We start from the raw sequence: 16,434 nt of genomic DNA, 5'->3' as shown, positions 1-16,434 counted from the left end.
TGCAACAGTTTTATATATTGTGCCTTTGTACAGAGCAAAGTACATTGACGATATTGATTGCATTCTGGTTCTTGAGTAATAGCAGTTGTTCTTATGTATACGAGTCAAAGTTCGAACGGGGTCTAACATTGGCATCGAGCCAGTGATTCAAAGTGCCAGTGAACTTGAACTTGAGGGGAGAGAATCCACTCTACTCTCAGAGTCTGTTACAAGTACTAAAAATTCAAGGGCTGCCTTAAAGCACCGTGCTCTGCAGATTGGAAGGCAACAGCCTCCAGGAGCTGAGCTAATTATTATTTGACGAATTCATCGCAAGATCACAGATTTTGTTGACAAATAACTTAAAAATGGGATCAAACAAGGTTGTTCAAATGACATAGCATCCCAAGTTTCACTTAGCCAAAAAGAAAACCGTTACCCAATCCGCCCGACTACTTGTCCCCGATATTGAAGTAAGCATAAACATTCGCCGTAGCTGCGTGCTTAGTCTGACATTGAGATCATGACTACCCCAGCCGTCGAAAACCACACTTGCGGAATTACGAGCAGCGTCCAAACGAGTCTGCGGAATCAGTCCCTTCATCTCACAAGCAACAATACAATGCCCTGTAAAAGAATGTCCGATCAAAGTCTGCAAATAAGTGAATACTACGATTGGATGCAGAGATTGAATTAGAGCGGTAAATATGTTAACACAACAATACACATGGTTCACGCTTAATTCGGCTACGTCCACCACGAGGGTGCGTTTGATGTTTTCACATTATACAAAGGTATATTACAAAGTACAAGGTGGCGTTTGATCCTCAGAGAGATTGGATGCAGCCTCCCGGGGGAATATATATATTTTTTAAGAAGCGATACCGTCAGTGGATTAAATTGTTAAATGTTAGGAGGGAAGGGAGATCGAACCACCACCAAGGGTGCATCGGTGAGCTTCCTTTCAGGTTCGCATATCTTCATGACCCAAAATATCCAAGCTCATTGAAGACAAGGGTTGTTTTGATTGATCTACACGTCACTTGGAGCCTACACCCAAGTTTGAATGAGCTCCAACCTTGTCGATAGGGATTGAGTTGAGTTGAGGTGAGCTTTATGAGTGACTTGGTTATATTTTCTTTAATCCCAAAACCCAGAAATGTGTATTCTAGTAGACGAAGAAAATTGAAGAGTGGTATTGGTACCGGATCAAAGAATGGAAGGTATTCCAATCCGAAACACATAGTTCCATCCAATCCGGACCACCAAATGATAGTATTTATACACCATATGCCCTAGGACAAGAAGGAAGATATTCCTTGATCTACAAGAAAGCCAAGCGAGGTTTGCCTCCTTTTGCTCATTGACGACGTGGTTTGATATCAAATAAAATAGACTTAACTAACCAACGGAGAGCTAAAGCAGAAAGTATAATCTAAAGTTACTGGTCACAAACACCAGAATGTTTGTGCAGGGGGAAGTATTTTAAATCGATCATGTACTGATATGAATGATGTCAATGTAAAACAGAATGCGACCGAGATTTGGTGCTCTCCTGAGCCTACCGCTACCCGACCCTGGAATTTTTTCCATGTGGAATTTAAGCTAGTGCTAAATAAGCAAACAATAATCTGCAATACCAAGTTAACAATGCCAACATCTGCGCTCCCTACCCAATCAACAGCCACAGAATCGCATAAAAACATTCTATGTGGTTGCTAGAAAGCACCCTAATAAAATTTCACTTCTGCATTCCGAAGAACCACCCTATACGAGCATTGGATATTCAATTTTGAGGACAAGCCATAAAGGTAACAATTAAATCCTTGTTAATTTGCCTGAAGAGTAAGACTACTCACCAAATGTAATTGCAGATTCCCATTCAGTATCGATTGTAACCTCTCCCATAATCCTCGTGCCTCTGACGCTGAAACTCACCAAAATTGTCGTGAGGCCTTGAAGGATAGTTTTCCATAGTGTTGGGGTACCTGCTCCTTGAATCCATGGCTAAATTAGCCATGGAATACTGAGGATTGGCTGAGGAGCTGTCGTATTCAGAATAATTGTGTGATTTATAACCACCAAAACCTGAAGTCGACATCTGCTGATTAGCCTGTTGTTGACGTTTCTGGGCATCAAGTTGAAGAAAGTCCTCCCACTGCTTTGCATGCATGCCCCTCAGGGTAGCCAATTTCTTCGCGTGGTTCTCTCTTATATCCCTAATCGCCTTTTATCCATATAATAAAAAGTCAGCAACAAGAAATTTGTACCAAGAGTTCAAGTCTTTTTAAAACAATTACGATTGGCAAGAAAACAGGCAGGGTAGCTGCAGATATACATGTTAAGAGTTATAGGATGGGTCAATAGACCAGTTATCACTTCCAGCAAGAATAAAAGACATAAAAGTGTTTCTCGTTTTATTTGTTCCCAGAGTTGTAAGGTAGACCATACCTCACGATGTCCGTAATTTTCTTCATCTTCTTCCTTGTCACGAATTCTTCCAAGTTCCGTTGCCTCTCTTTTGTACGCCAATTCTAATTCTTCTAATGTCTGAGGGGTGGCAGAGTAATCAAACTGACGACTGGATTGCATATCAGATCCTTTTTTATCAGAATTCCATCCATCATTTCTATAAGCAGCCATGCTCCGATTATGACCATCATATGAATTATATGAGTTTCTCATATAAGGGGCACGAGCTGGAGAGTTTGAATGACTTGGTCGACCTCTAGCTCCGTCATTACCATAAGCTTCATGAAATGAAGAGTACGTTAAGCACTTGATTCAAGATGCTAACACAGATGGCAGCTTTAATTCAACATACTATCTTATTTTCAGAGAGAAACCATCTGAGGCAAAATTTCTGGATAGCTTTCAGTAAATGATTTCATTTCGGAAACAACCCGATCAATTCAGACCCAACCGTGAAAGCTACTTCAGAACTCTACACACAATTCTTTAAGATAAGAACTTACCTCTTGCTGCAAACAAATGATAAGCAAAAACCCGATTCTTTGATAAATTGGAAAGATTTTACAGACAACAGGTAGAAAATTGTATACGAACCTAACGAGCTATGAACATGACTTAACAGCTCCCTATATACATCGTAAACATATCCTATGCTGTCCCTACCTTGCGGAGAACCCCTGGAAATTTTCTGCATATCCTGACGTATTCGGTCTTCAACAAATTTCTCTTGCCTGTGAAACCTTTGTTGAAAATGCGACCCGTTTCGGGGACCAGAATGAGACCTCTGGGATTCAGAACGTTGTAAACGTGCACCAACAGGACTTCGCTCAGGTGACCTTGATCTAGTCACTCGAGAAGCAGAACCATCTGTTTGTTCGCCTTCCTCTCTAATAATTTTGTGCACAGCATCCACACCCTTTCTTAATACTAACCTATCCTTGCCACTGACAATGATAAATTTCTCATCCATCTTAATATTGCATCCAATATCGTTTTCAATCCTGTTTATCACTCTCTCAGTGAAAAGGGACCTTACATGCTTTTCTCTAGCAGGTACCCTTTCAAAGAAATCTTGAGACTTGCGACTTGCACCAAGGGTAGACGGGCAACCCTAGGAATTACCAAAAATGCATCAGAACATGTTATCATAAAGAAAAAGTAACACCCTGAGATAGAAGAACTAAAAAGTCTAAACATGCTATGAGGTTATATTAGCAATTGAAAAACACTTTGCAGTATAAGCAATTGAAAAACAAACAAATAATGCGTTTGCGTATGTGTGTGTGATTTTGCATAAAGGTGGCCAGATATTTAGAAGAAACTAGAAGCAAATGAAGCACTAAAGTTCTACCTGAGTAAAGTGGCCAGGTTCCCCACAGATTTTGCAAATCATTTCCTCTTCCTTCCTCTTCTTCCAATTCCTCTCAGTTGCTTTTGACTTGGCCTCCCACACCTTAGCTTCTCGGCTAGTAAAATCGGTTGGGACGGCATTGGGATCGCGAGATTCCTCTTCCTCATCAGACCCGGCAAGAGACCTTTTGTTTGGGTTTGCCCTTTCTTGTGTGTTAGCGGCATTTGACCCAGGAGGGCCAGTGTACTCCTTGTATAGCTCGCTAAAGTCGTCATCGATATCCGGGTCTGGTCTCGTTTCCATTATTTCAACCTTATGAATTCTAAACATTCCACAACACAAACCAAACCTTATCAATATCCTCCACAGCCAACAAATTACACAGAAAAGGGTAAAGAACATAACTTTAAGAAATTCCCAAACAGCTCCTTATCGATATTGAAATTCTACGAAAACCCAAATCCCAATAAGATTAAGTTCACTAATTACTAAGCAAAACACTTGCAGAAATTTACAAACAAAAGCAACGATCAAGATTAAAAATTGATATCAGGATCTGCTTCTTTGAGTAGAAAATCCTCATGAAAATTGAAACTATAGCAAAAATAAATACATAAACAAATCGATTCCTTGATTGTACAATAAACATAAAGGGGCAAATTAGGGGCCGACGATTAAATGCATGAAAAAATTTACATAAAAGTTGAATTAGATTTGGTGTACGGAATGGTTACCTGGAGAGTGAAGATAGTGGAGCCGCAAGCAGAGGTTTTAGGACGTCGACGAGGAGAAAGCCTAAAGCTTTAAGCTAAAAGAAGGCCTGGGCTAGGGCTGGGTTTTTATTACCCTCTTACTCCCTGCTGAATTTTCTTTTCTTTCTTTTTTTACAATTTTATCCACACCAAAAAAACAAATGTTTGTTTTGACACCAAAAAAAAAAAATGTTTGTGCATGGTCAGTACTCAGTACACATGTTATTTATTTATTTATTTATTTATTTATACACATGTTTATCTACACTCCTTGAGGGTGTGCTTAACCTCACAATGGGTTAGAAATAATGCGGTTCAAATTCACTTTTGGCGAGAATCGAACATGACCTAATAATGTGATTCGAATTCGTCTTTTGCAAGAATCAAATCTAAGATCTCTCATTACAAGTAAAGAGGAATATCACTAGACTGTAATACTAAATGACAGTATACACGTGTTTATATATTTTCAAATTATATTTCTGTTTTATATGGCATATGATTCTCTTTTTTCCGACTGTTCTTTTTTTTTTTTGGTTGTTTTTAATAAGAAACAATCGTAGTTTTATTCATCACTACAATTTTTAAGGAGGACATTCTGGAGTAGCTCCGGAGCGTTCTCAAACCAACAACTGGTAAAATTGGAAGTAAAGGCAAACTTGAGCGTTCTATGTGTCCTTACATTACGTATGTATGAACATGACAAGCTTTTGATGCAACAAAAACCATAGGCTTGTTTTATTGTCTTCAACAAGCAAATCAAAGGCGGAAGAACCACCCTGCGGACTTCCGAGAGCTTTGGGTTACCTGCAAAGCATCACCACCCTGTAAAGCATCACCTTACAATATGACTTCCATTCCAAGGCCAAACAAACACCTTCTCGTCATTTTGTTGAGAATAAATCTTACATTTGTTAATTGATTTTATGGTGGAAACTCAACTTTATTCATGGTATTAGAGCAAGTTGTCTCATGTGTGAAGCCCAACAGCCACACGTGCTCCACGTCACCTGAGTTATGTTGTCTACGTGTTAGTCTTGAAAATTCGTCATACGTGAGGGGGCGTGTTCAGAATGAGTGCAACACTGATGTGAATAGAGACCTTGCATAGGCTTATAAAATGTTGGGATACTCCCTATATTGTCAAATAGTTTTATGGTGGAACCTTAACTTTCTTTACCTTTCTTACTTGAACAGTTACGATTAAGTTATATCAATATTTTGTGTTGACTTCTTTCAATCTTATTCTTCTGCAATCTTTTCTTATTTGAATGGTTACAATTAAATCATGTCAATATTTTGTGTTGACAAAAATAAAAGTGTGAGATGGACAAGAAGATGAGGGGATTTGGAGGCGTAATATTCAACAATTCACTATATTTATAATTTATATACAAGATACAGCTACTTATATTTCCATTTGCGCGACTCCACCATTTTAGTGTGGTGGAGAGAATTTGTGTAAGCTGGAGAGGCACGAGACGGAGACCATCAGGATCCAGGTGCCCCACCAAATCCTCTTTAGACCTCACATCCAGAGCATAAGGCCCTTGGTTTAGGGAATTTTGACTGTTCAAGAGAGAAAAAGAGATCATGATCCTTGTTTTGTATGAGGTGAGTCAGCGAAATTATTTAATAGGTTACTGTCGAATTCAATTTAAGTAGCCTGAATTACTAGTTTTTTAAGCTCCGGATGGTGAGATCCGAAGAGGATCTCTATCCTTGCCCGAAATTTGTACCATAGACCAATTATTTTACATATAATTTGAAGTAATTATTCCCAATTAGAAAGTTTATCTTTGGCGCTCACCGCCCATCTGATGTGAAGTTGATCATCCACTCAACATGTTTGTAATTTATCTTGTGTTTGCTGAACTTTTTGAAGATTCTACCCAAACCAAGCGTCTTTGTTCGGTTCCCACCCATTTTACCAAAAGGGAAAAAGAAAGAGAACCAAGTGGTGGAGAAATGTGCCACACACTATCCAACCAATTCTCTCTCGATGCCAATTGGATTAAGATTTTCCACCAACTAAAGAAGAGATATTTGGAGGATTCCCTTTATAGTAATGTTTAAAGATGATATTACAGAGGACAAGGACTCATTAAATCAGTCATAATTTGTTTGACGGTGATTATAATTCGATGTTCTTTATTCCAATAAGTAAATAAAATGAATATGAAGACGGTGCGACAGTAATTATTAATATCTATAATATCACTGCAGAGAGTCGAAATCCACATTTCCTATCTCATTATTATTCAAATTCAATGAATCGAATGTGGAGGGTGAGATTTGTTGGCATACAACAAAAGAGGGCATGTGAAGTGAATTCCCTTTCTCTAGAATAACGCTTTTATGGGAATTCTCATGAGAGAATGTTTTTTCCTTAATTAAAACGATATTCTACTTTAAAATAACTTGAAGTGAATTGTTACGACACTCTAAAATTTTCATTTTACACTCAAAACTTTTTATAATTAGAAAGAAAAATACAATTGTGATGAGTGAATGAGATTTTTGAAATGCTAATAATAACAGTTATCGAACTTGAATTATTAGATGCATGAGAGAGGGTACATTCGTTTTGATCAATGTAAGCTGTATTCATGTTTACACTTCTGCTGTAACTTCATAAAACTTGTTAAATACGAAGTTTCCAGTGCATATGGTGTTATACAGAGAAACAAGAAGTCGACCAAAAAGAGAAAGAGAAGTAGGTGTGGAGAGTCTGGAGACTGTCCAACATCCTAACCCTCAAATCATGACCGCCCGCAGTGCTGACTAGTATCCAAATCAAATCAATGCACATTCCTTCAACAAGAAAAACAAAGATATAAGGACAAACAAGACGTCAGACAATCGAACTAAATAAACAACCCCCCATTTTTCTCTATTTACCATAATCAGCCTCCTCCTCACCTCTCTCTCTCCTCTTTTAGGCTCTCTTCCACACAAACCCCACAAACCCCCAAAAGGGAAAAACACGGGAAAAAAAAGAAGAAGATCAAAACAGAAAGAGGTAAAAGAAATAGAAAGAAAAACTAGCTACTGCCTATTAGTACCTGCATTGGATTCAAAAGTCCATGTTCCATCCATGTTACAAAACATAACCATCATCTGGATCACCATCTTAACACAGAAAGTCAGTAAGCAAGCTAAATAGTACATAATTAAGTAGCACTGATGGATTGGAATGATCTCACTATCTGATGATGATCATATATATATATATATATAAGGGTATATATCTTCTACTCTTGCTTCAGCATATGAGAGGGGACTATGTCTTGAAGAAGGCCATGGTCAGCTAACAAAGCAGAACCGGTTGCCGGAGAGCAAAACCGCCTTTCGGGATGAAGAAAGCCCGTGGTACTAGTAGCATTTGTAAACAATGAAGAGCCATTCACATAATAATCACCAAAATTAATTGGTGCCGATGAAGGCGAAGAGGAGTTGTTATCTGCAAATGGTTGTACTTGTTGATAGTCATGAGTAAATAGGGTTCTTGTGGGGATTAATGGCATCTCAAAGTTATTAGCTGGAAAAGCAGAAGCCGCAGGGAGAGTTGGGCGAGGCAGGAGTGGGCTGCGATGAGTGTGTTGGCCTTCATAAGTAGTTACAACAATGCTCGGATCATCGAAAGATCGCTCCACTCGCTTCTTCACATTACATGATGCACTTGTGCACCGATAGTAACTCCTACAAAACATATTATCATTTCATCACATCACCAACATTTAATTATGAAATACATATATATATATAATTGAGATTCTGATTGAAAACCCATTATTAAATTAATCTCCTGGTTTTGATACATTCAAATTAACCAACAATGCAGAATTTCAAATGGAAGTGATTAATTTGGCTCTGAAGTTTTAGTACCTGGGAAAGGGGCTATTTTTGACAGCTTTTTGGCCGTACTTTCTCCATCTGTAGCCATCTTCCAGATGATCAACTTCGCTCTTTGTCATGAATGCAAATCTGGGTTCTCTCGGCCTTTTCTGACTCGTCTTCTTTGCTTTCAACCTTTTCTCCAATCCCAACACAAGAAATTACAAATGCATTAATATCTCACCCTTCACAAGGCTTTTATTAATTTGACTTACCCTTTTACCCAAAATCCCAAAAATTTCAATTTCCCAGAAAACCCATCTCTATCTTGATCTGTTATGAAATGGGTTAATCTCTCAAACACAAAACTTAAAGCAAAGGAAAGCAAGAAAATAATTAAAAAGTAAAAAACTCACTCTTTCTTGGTCTTTTGTTGCTCATGATGTTCTTCTTCTTCATTACTTTTCTCTTGGTCTGTAGCAGCTTTATGATCAGTGTGTTCTTCGTTCACTGCCTCGCTTGATTCCGACGATATCGATGAAGAGTTTGGTGTTGTAGGCTGCTGATTCAAAGAGGAGTAGTCAGTAGATAACTGATCTTTTCCTCCCATTGTGGAAGCTAATGAAGGCAGGGCTGTCGATGGTGTCTGAGGCAGATAATCAAACAGGGAAGTGGGACAACAGTCCTGTCCAACCCCAACCCCCAAAAGTTCCATAAACCCTAAAGATGAACTCTTTTCTCCTTCACAGAAATCAAACATGCCTGCAAATGGTGATGTGGTAAGTCCACCTCCTCCTCCTCCCCCATTCATATTGTTGCTATTAATTTTGTCCTCCCTCTTCACCACATCCTTCTTCACATTCATAGCTCACTCTCAGTACACACACTACTATCTATACTTCTTCAAATCCTAGAGATAGAAAGAGAGTAAGAGAGAGAAACTGGGATTTGTTTGTCTTAGAGAGAGAGAGAGAGAGAGAGTAGGGTAGGGTCTGATCTGGTTTATAAAATTTTTGGGAGAGAGGGAGGAGAGAGTTTTGGGGGAGGATTGTGAGAGAGTGAGAGAGTTTTGGGTTGGCCTCAAACATTGACCGGCAATTGGAGGTGCAGGGTTTTGTACGGAGAAAGACAGATTTTGCAGTGGCAAAAAAAAAATTGAATGCATTGCATGGTTCCGACAAACCGGCGACGCTTTCATACTTGGACCTTTGACCGTTTAACCAGTTTATTTATTTATTTTTTATTTTTGTAATGTGAAGAGGGTTTCGTTACGCGTTACCTTCTTACGGCTACACAGACTACATGAATGTGAACCAAGCTTCTTCTTAGCGAGCTTTTGATTATTTGATAATTGTAATCCTTATCGACTTAATTAAATTTAATTAAGATAATGTTTGGAAGATTAAATTTTTAAACTAAATTCACAAATTAAACGATATGTCACCAATAAAAAATGAGCAAGCTAATCAATACTCAAAGATGACGTTGAGGGGGAGCAAAATGTGCAGTCGCACATGGCTTAAAATTTTAAGGAGCCCCCAAAATTTTTGTCACCTAAGATTTATATGTAATAATGTTTTATATTTAAAAATTGCTTTTGTTATATAATAATGTTCTATATTTAAAAATTATTTTTGTTAGCGCTTTAAATCTCATCGTGCATTCCTTATAAGCTTAATTTTTTTCCTTTCAAAATATAAAATTTGGAATACAATGAGATATTTTTAATGACAATAATAACACCTTAAAAAGGGTTTGTTTTTTCAATTTTATTATATAATAATGTTATATATTGAAGTGAAACTTTAAAGTTAGAGTTTTTGAAGTTTTTTTTTTCTTGTTTGGTTGTTTAAGATTGAACTGCTTTTAATTATTTAGTGAACATTATGTTTGTAGCTCTTTTTACTCATTATTAATGACATTTTTAAACTTGTAATCAGTGAGTTCTAAACTTTGTTTTGATTTAAGTGATTACTTTCTAGCGTCAATACATTGTCCTACATTTTTTTTAAATTATATTAAGTAGGGGCCTTTTTATAAATTTCGGACAGAGCACTCAAAATCTCATAGACGGCCCTGTCAACACTTAAGTAATAATCTAATTATCAACATTGATATCATTTAGTTTAAAATTTTAGTATCCCAAGCATTATCCATTTAAATATAATCAAAGCAAAACCATATTATGAAATGTAGGAGAATTAATTAATGGGAATGTAGTGGCCTTTTGTAATTGGTGTTGCAGGTGAAGTATATGATGGAGGATATGTTATATCCACGATGAATAAATTAATTAACTAGAATAATAATTACGGGATTGACTTCATAATATATATTACTTTATTTGAAGATAAGAGAGAGATACTTAGATACAGAGAGTGAGAGAGAGAGAGTTTCACACTTCACAACCGCAGCAAAACGGTGTTAATATTACACAGAAATCCCCACACTTACTGAAACACTACAGCTAAGTTCTTCCTGTTTTTTTTTTTTTTAAGAGATCATCGTCAGTCCACTGTTTTGGGGGCACAAAGACTCACAGATCATCTCTAAAAGAATTAGCAATTTTTTTTTAAAGTGTCCTTTGCTAATTCATTTGGCACTTTTATCCTATTCTTAAAATTTATCATTCAATCCATTATTCAACAACTCTTCAGATTTTATCATTCACTTTAAAATACTATTATCTTTAACTTATTTTATCTTTTGGGCTCCAAATTTTTAACCTCCTTATGCAAAATAATATTCTTGAATAAAGCATATTGGGGAACCAATTTGCTAACTTGAAGACAACTGATCTTGTATACTAATTGGGTTGCTACCTCCGTTAAAGATGCATTTTTCCTACGTGACATAACAAATTTAACTTTGCTACCCAACTGCTACCTCCTTAGAGATGCTCTATAGTAGGCAGACAACCTTTTTAACTGATTCAGAATGCTAAAATTAGGAAATTTTTTAGTAATAGTCTAAGTTTTGAGATCAATCGGACTAGGAGCACATAACTAGTCACATTGATATTCATTTATACGACCCAACAAATATTGAACCAATCACATTGATATTCATTTACACGACCCAACAAATATTGAGTTTACCATGAACAGACATTAATGCAATTATAAGTGAACTATTCAATATAAATTATATTTTGTTTAATTTAATTTTCGATATGAGATTACATTGTTCAACAATAACATCAGAATAATTAAGAGAGTATCTACTAAACCAAAAATAATATCCATAATCCTTATCGCAAATAAAATCAGTGGATAGGACGAACTTTAGGTGGAAATTATGTAGAACGTAACCAAATTTATATCCCATACGGTAAGAGTATCAACTTTTTTTAAGGTGTGAAATCATGTTTTCTTAAAATGTATAAGTGTATTATATTCCTTTAGATATAGTCGGTGATAAAAACCCTACTTTGATCTTGCACCGAATAGAGATAAAAAAAAATAAAAATACCTACAGGAGTAAAGAAAAAATAAAGAGAAAACAGGAGTAAAGAAAAAATAAAGAGAAAACAGATGAAAATCCCAAGGAAACAATCGTCTTCTCTCTTTTCTCTTTTGGTGGTGAAAAGTGTGCTTGTGTAGGGCAAAGTTCACCCGTGCACGTGTGGCGTACTACGCACACGAACACACGAGAGACACAAGGATAACATGCTGACACAATTTCCGTGTAACCCCGACTAAATTTGCATGCTCTAATTATGTTGTTTCCAACTTCTTCTTTGTTTTTTTTTTTGTAGGAAACTTTTAAGGGAAGGGATCCTCATATTTTTATAGAAGTAAAGATTAGTTGTGGAGTTCATACAACATCAAACTTTAACAATTCGAACCGTCTATTTTTCAAGTTGAACCTCATAGATCATCATTGTAAAATATTAGTCAAATCGGAAATGTTTAAGACATCTGATTAAGTTCAAAGAAATTAACGAATACTTTGTTATATAAGAAACAATTTATCTTGATTATTAAATAGGCAAATAGTTTCGGATTGAATTAAATTTTTGTAAGAATGATTTATGAATCGAGATTTAAAAAATAAACGGTTCGAATCGTTGAAGTTCGATGTGGAGTGAACCCCACACCTAATCCCTATTTTAAAAAAAAAAATGGGAATCCCTTTGCATAAAAGGCCTATTTCTTGGTAAAACAATAATCATTTCATATTCTTATTAATATATTTCGAGTAAGAAAGTTTAGTATGTGCTCTCAATCTGAGTTCGAATTTCTACGAATATTCTATTAGTTGCTGTCTATGTTTAACGTATTATTTGACTCGAAAGAGATAAAAGTACAACAGATCTCATTTAACATCGAAGCTGCATAATAAGAAAATCAATTTGCTATCAATATATGGTGGATAATTCTTATATTTTAAATAAAATGTTCACAATATTTTGATCACTTTCTTGTTCTTTTGATTTTATTGAGCGCCATTCATGCATGCCAAATGAAAAAAGAACAAAATCATTGAACATCTTAGTCTTTTGCATATATGATTGTCCTCTCCTAGACTTTCTTAACAAAAGGCCGTGGGTGTTGATGCATCGATCCCGATAATAATATCATTTTAAACTGGATTCACTGAAGCATATATATGCATACTGAGGTCATAATGCTTTTATGTGAGCTACGATATTCCAAGAAACCATCATTGCAACGGCCCTCTTTCTATTATTATTCTTTAGTATATAAATCTTACTTGCGCAAGTTTCTTGTATGATTGATGTTGTTATCGACACACTTTTTTTTAACGTGTCTGAAATACTGGATAGTACGTCTTATGTTATAAATGCAAGAAGGGTTTTTTATTATCTTTTTCATGTATTTTTTTTTAGGAAAACTAATTAAAAGGGCTTGAAAACTTTGAGTTTTAATGATAAGGACAAAATAAAGGGTAAAGTGAATAGTACCAGGATTGACTTTTTAGTGTAAAAATTTGGTTTTTCGTTAAAGTGAACAGTACCGAGTGCTTTTCGTTAAAGTTCCTTTTTTTTTTTTACATTTGTAATTATATATGACGTATGTTCTAAGCATACAGAAAAATCTTTCATTGTTATCCAACACTAATCCAGTAGAGCATTGTCAATACATATTAGAAGGCTTGACTACTAGACTGTTGAGTATGTAAGAAAACAGAGTACAAATATAGAAAGAATAAAGAGAAGGTGGTGTATTAACCCACTCCTTTTCATCTTCAACACCCTTTCTTAATTTTTAGTTATAAGATATAATAAGTTTATTTGGTTTGGTTTTCCTAATGGCTGTGATTTTCTTGGAGATCAAATCTTAAGGTTCCACCAAGTACACCAAGGTATACAATCCGGATCTTTGAAATTTGATCAAACAGCTACAAACATGAATTTATTTTAAAAATTGCAATAATTTTAGCTGTTAGATCAAATTTTAAAAATCTTAATTGTGTGTCTTGGTGGACTTCGTGAAAATGATCGGAGATGATCCCTTCCCAAATCTTAACGCGGTTTTGGAATTTTTTCGGTTTCTTAGATAACACGCTTTCGAGATCCTGCGGTCTAAATCTGACATTACATAACACGCTTTTGGAATATTTTGGTTGTCTTCATCAGCTGAAGATTTTTTTTTAATCTTTTATTCTTTACTTTTTTTTTCCAAATAAATATATGCGTAATATTGAAATGGTAGTAGCCAAGTAATCTACTGGATATGATTGTCAAAATAAATTAATTAATATTAGTAGGCAACTGTTTGACTAGTATTGCATATTGCATACATTTAGGCGCTCAAAAACAGGCAAAACGAAATACTAATTTAAATTTTTTTTTTTTTAACTAACGATATTATTTACATTAAGAATGTGGGGAAGTGAATCTCATAATGAGTTAGCAATATTATGGTTCAAGTTCATCTTTAAAAAAGAATCAAACCTAAGACATTTTACTTAAAAATGAAAATAATACAACTAAACCATAGTACTAAATGTCAAACAAAATACCAGTTAAATAAAAAGTTTTTGTTTTGTTTTGAAAAGTCTCCTCCTTCCGTTACAAGCCCAAGTTCTGGACTCAGAAACCAAGATTTGACCAAGGTCACCAGTCCATGGCTCCTATCTGAAGTCCTAAACCATATACCCATATGTACCCTTGTCAAAAAGCCTGGCATGCACCACGCATACCCAAAATATATAATTTATAAATGATTTGTGACACTAGTAGTTGCAAGGAGTTCGTAACTTGAGTTATATTGAGTTGTAGGAATGTAAATTAGTTCCAACAATTGGATCGTTCTACTTGTATTTGACATGTTTAAGTTTGTAAAGTAAAAAATCGAACCAAAAAACAAAGAGTTTGTAAAGTAAAACGAGTTGAGCTCAAATAAAATAATAGATATTTCTTGACCAGCCAAACTCGAATTGGTTCCACAAATGAGCTGAGCACAAAAATAGAGGAAACATTGGATTCAAGCTTCAGCATATAGCTCGAAGCTTAATTCAACTTGAGCTAAGCTTGAACTTAAGGGTGCTATTTACACACCCTTTTTAATCATTGAGTTTCGAATTAAATAAATTGAAAATAATCAAATGATGAAAACTAATAAACGTGTGTGAAAGATAAAAAAAAAATATAAATATCACGATTCTAATTCAAATCGAGCTTGAGCACGTGCATACTCTTTAAGTATTTGTTCTATGAGCTATTGGCCGGATTCTTATATAATTGTTAAAACAGAAAGACGTCAACATTACTAATTAGCTAAAATATAATTCGAGAGGAGGAGATGTAACGATAAGTGTGAAAGTAAACGCTCTACCACTTCACCGTTTGAGACCCCACCAAAGATAACATATGCTGGATAGCATTTGGTCCATATTGAACCATCCACTAAGATCAATGCCCATCGATTGACAGGGATTTGTAGTTAATAAGTTTGGCATAGTGTCTCCCATCTCTACCACAAGCACAAAAGCTTGTCATAAGAATATCTCCTCTCTCTCTCTCTCTCTCTCTCTCTCTCTCTCTCTCTCTCTCTCTCTCTCTCTCTCACGATTTTAATTAGTGGTGCAATCTGCACGCTCTTCTTAATTTTTGGTTGTCGGATTTGATAAATTGAAAAAGATTAATGAAAAAAAATTAATAAGGATATATGGAGCGGTGGTTTCACCTGGTAGGCCGGGAATGTCCGACTAATCAATTTATGTAGAATTTGTGAATAGCACTACCCTTCTTAATTACATGATCTTTCTTTCTTTTTCCTTTTAAAGCATGGTTATCTAATATAAAATTGGAGAAGAAATGAACTGAAGAACTTATAAATAGAGAGTTGATTTAATTCCTGATTTTTTTTTGTATTTGATTATAAATTTAAACAAGAAACTCACGCATTTCTGATTTTATATTTGTTAGTAAATAATATGAAAAAGTTACAAAATAAAATGATTCTTATACCCATAAATGTACGCAAAAAACTCAAAAAGTGAAAAGATTTTAATTCATATTTTTATTGTAATTAAACATACGTGCTTGTATTTTTGTTTTATTTCCGTTCTAAATCATGAAAGAGGCATTGAAGGAAAGAGTGACTAATCAACTGCCTCCACTATTGCCCGGTCATAAGCTAAAATTTCTTGTAACTCTTTCGTTCATGCCTTACAATTGGCTACATATTTCTAACTCCCACCAAACGTTACTTTATTTAAACTTAATCACCCACTGGAACCCTCACACTACCAACAATTTAATTAATTAAATCACAAACTTTTACATGCTTGTATATAATATATATATTTAACAAGGGTAATGTTAGGGTTACCAAATTTTGTAAACTAAATGATGTGGATATTGATGATTGGATTCTTATTTAAATATTGATTAACGTGCTTATTTCCTATTGTGCCACATCATTTGGTTTACAAACTTGGTTTTCCTAGCGTTATCTAATGGGTAATGCTAAGGAGATTGAATTTGTAAACAAAATTTTATAAAGTAAACGACATGGGTAATGTTAGGGTTATCAAATTTTGTAAACCAAATGATGTTGAAGTTGATGATTG

At 35.3% G+C, this 16,434-nt stretch overlaps 2 protein-coding genes across 3 annotated transcripts; both read right to left on the bottom strand.

Annotated features, from left to right (window-relative positions):
* Positions 1 to 257: 257 nt before the first annotated feature.
* Positions 258 to 4,675, bottom strand: LOC103405927 (uncharacterized). Its single transcript, XM_008344953.4, has 6 exons — positions 4,537 to 4,675; positions 3,803 to 4,124; positions 3,115 to 3,562; positions 2,431 to 2,729; positions 1,839 to 2,206; positions 258 to 606 (listed from the first exon to the last, which is right to left on the bottom strand). Exons 2-5 carry the CDS (start codon positions 4,103 to 4,105, stop codon positions 1,862 to 1,864), a joined length of 1,395 nt encoding a protein of 464 aa, XP_008343175.1. The 5' UTR covers positions 4,106 to 4,124; positions 4,537 to 4,675; the 3' UTR covers positions 258 to 606; positions 1,839 to 1,861.
* Positions 4,676 to 7,080: 2,405 nt separating this feature from the next.
* LOC103405925 (WRKY transcription factor 23) lies at positions 7,081 to 9,593 on the bottom strand. Of its 2 annotated transcripts, XR_524534.4 has the most exons (4): positions 8,808 to 9,590; positions 8,443 to 8,586; positions 7,620 to 8,256; positions 7,081 to 7,368 (listed from the first exon to the last, which is right to left on the bottom strand). XR_524534.4 is itself a non-coding variant. In XM_008344952.4 (3 exons), exons 1-3 carry the CDS (start codon positions 9,254 to 9,256, stop codon positions 7,809 to 7,811), a joined length of 1,041 nt encoding a protein of 346 aa, XP_008343174.1. In that variant the 5' UTR covers positions 9,257 to 9,593; the 3' UTR covers positions 7,081 to 7,808. The 2 variants fall into 2 exon arrangements, 1 of the variants encoding a protein (XP_008343174.1); XM_008344952.4 differs by having other exon boundaries at positions 7,081 to 8,256; positions 8,808 to 9,593.
* Between the last annotated feature and the right edge of the window lie 6,841 nt (positions 9,594 to 16,434).

This window comes from Malus domestica, chromosome 17, assembly GCF_042453785.1.
Source record: "Malus domestica chromosome 17, GDT2T_hap1".
In the NCBI taxonomy this organism is placed as follows: domain Eukaryota; kingdom Viridiplantae; phylum Streptophyta; class Magnoliopsida; order Rosales; family Rosaceae; genus Malus; species Malus domestica.
This window is presented reverse-complemented; position numbering and strand designations above follow the sequence as displayed.

What these genes read in the sequence shown, in the direction of transcription:
- LOC103405927 (XM_008344953.4), bottom strand. Translation starts at nt 4,105, where the DNA reads ATGGAAACGAGACCAGACCCGGATATCGATGACGACTTTAGCGAGCTA. An exon ending in AACCTGGCCACTTTACTCAG is followed by an intron (nt 3,563 to 3,802) that starts GTAGAACTTTAG and finishes GGTAATTCCTAG; the next exon opens with GGTTGCCCGTCTACCCTTGG. An exon ending in TTCCAGGGGTTCTCCGCAAG is followed by an intron (nt 2,730 to 3,114) that starts GTAGGGACAGCA and finishes CATTTCATGAAG; the next exon opens with CTTATGGTAATGACGGAGCT.
- LOC103405925 (XM_008344952.4), bottom strand. Translation starts at nt 9,256, where the DNA reads ATGAATGTGAAGAAGGATGTGGTGAAGAGGGAGGACAAAATTAATAGC. An exon ending in CAACAAAAGACCAAGAAAGA is followed by an intron (nt 8,587 to 8,807) that starts GTGAGTTTTTTA and finishes ATTGGAGAAAAG; the next exon opens with GTTGAAAGCAAAGAAGACGA. An exon ending in AAAAATAGCCCCTTTCCCAG is followed by an intron (nt 8,257 to 8,442) that starts GTACTAAAACTT and finishes TATGTTTTGTAG; the next exon opens with GAGTTACTATCGGTGCACAA.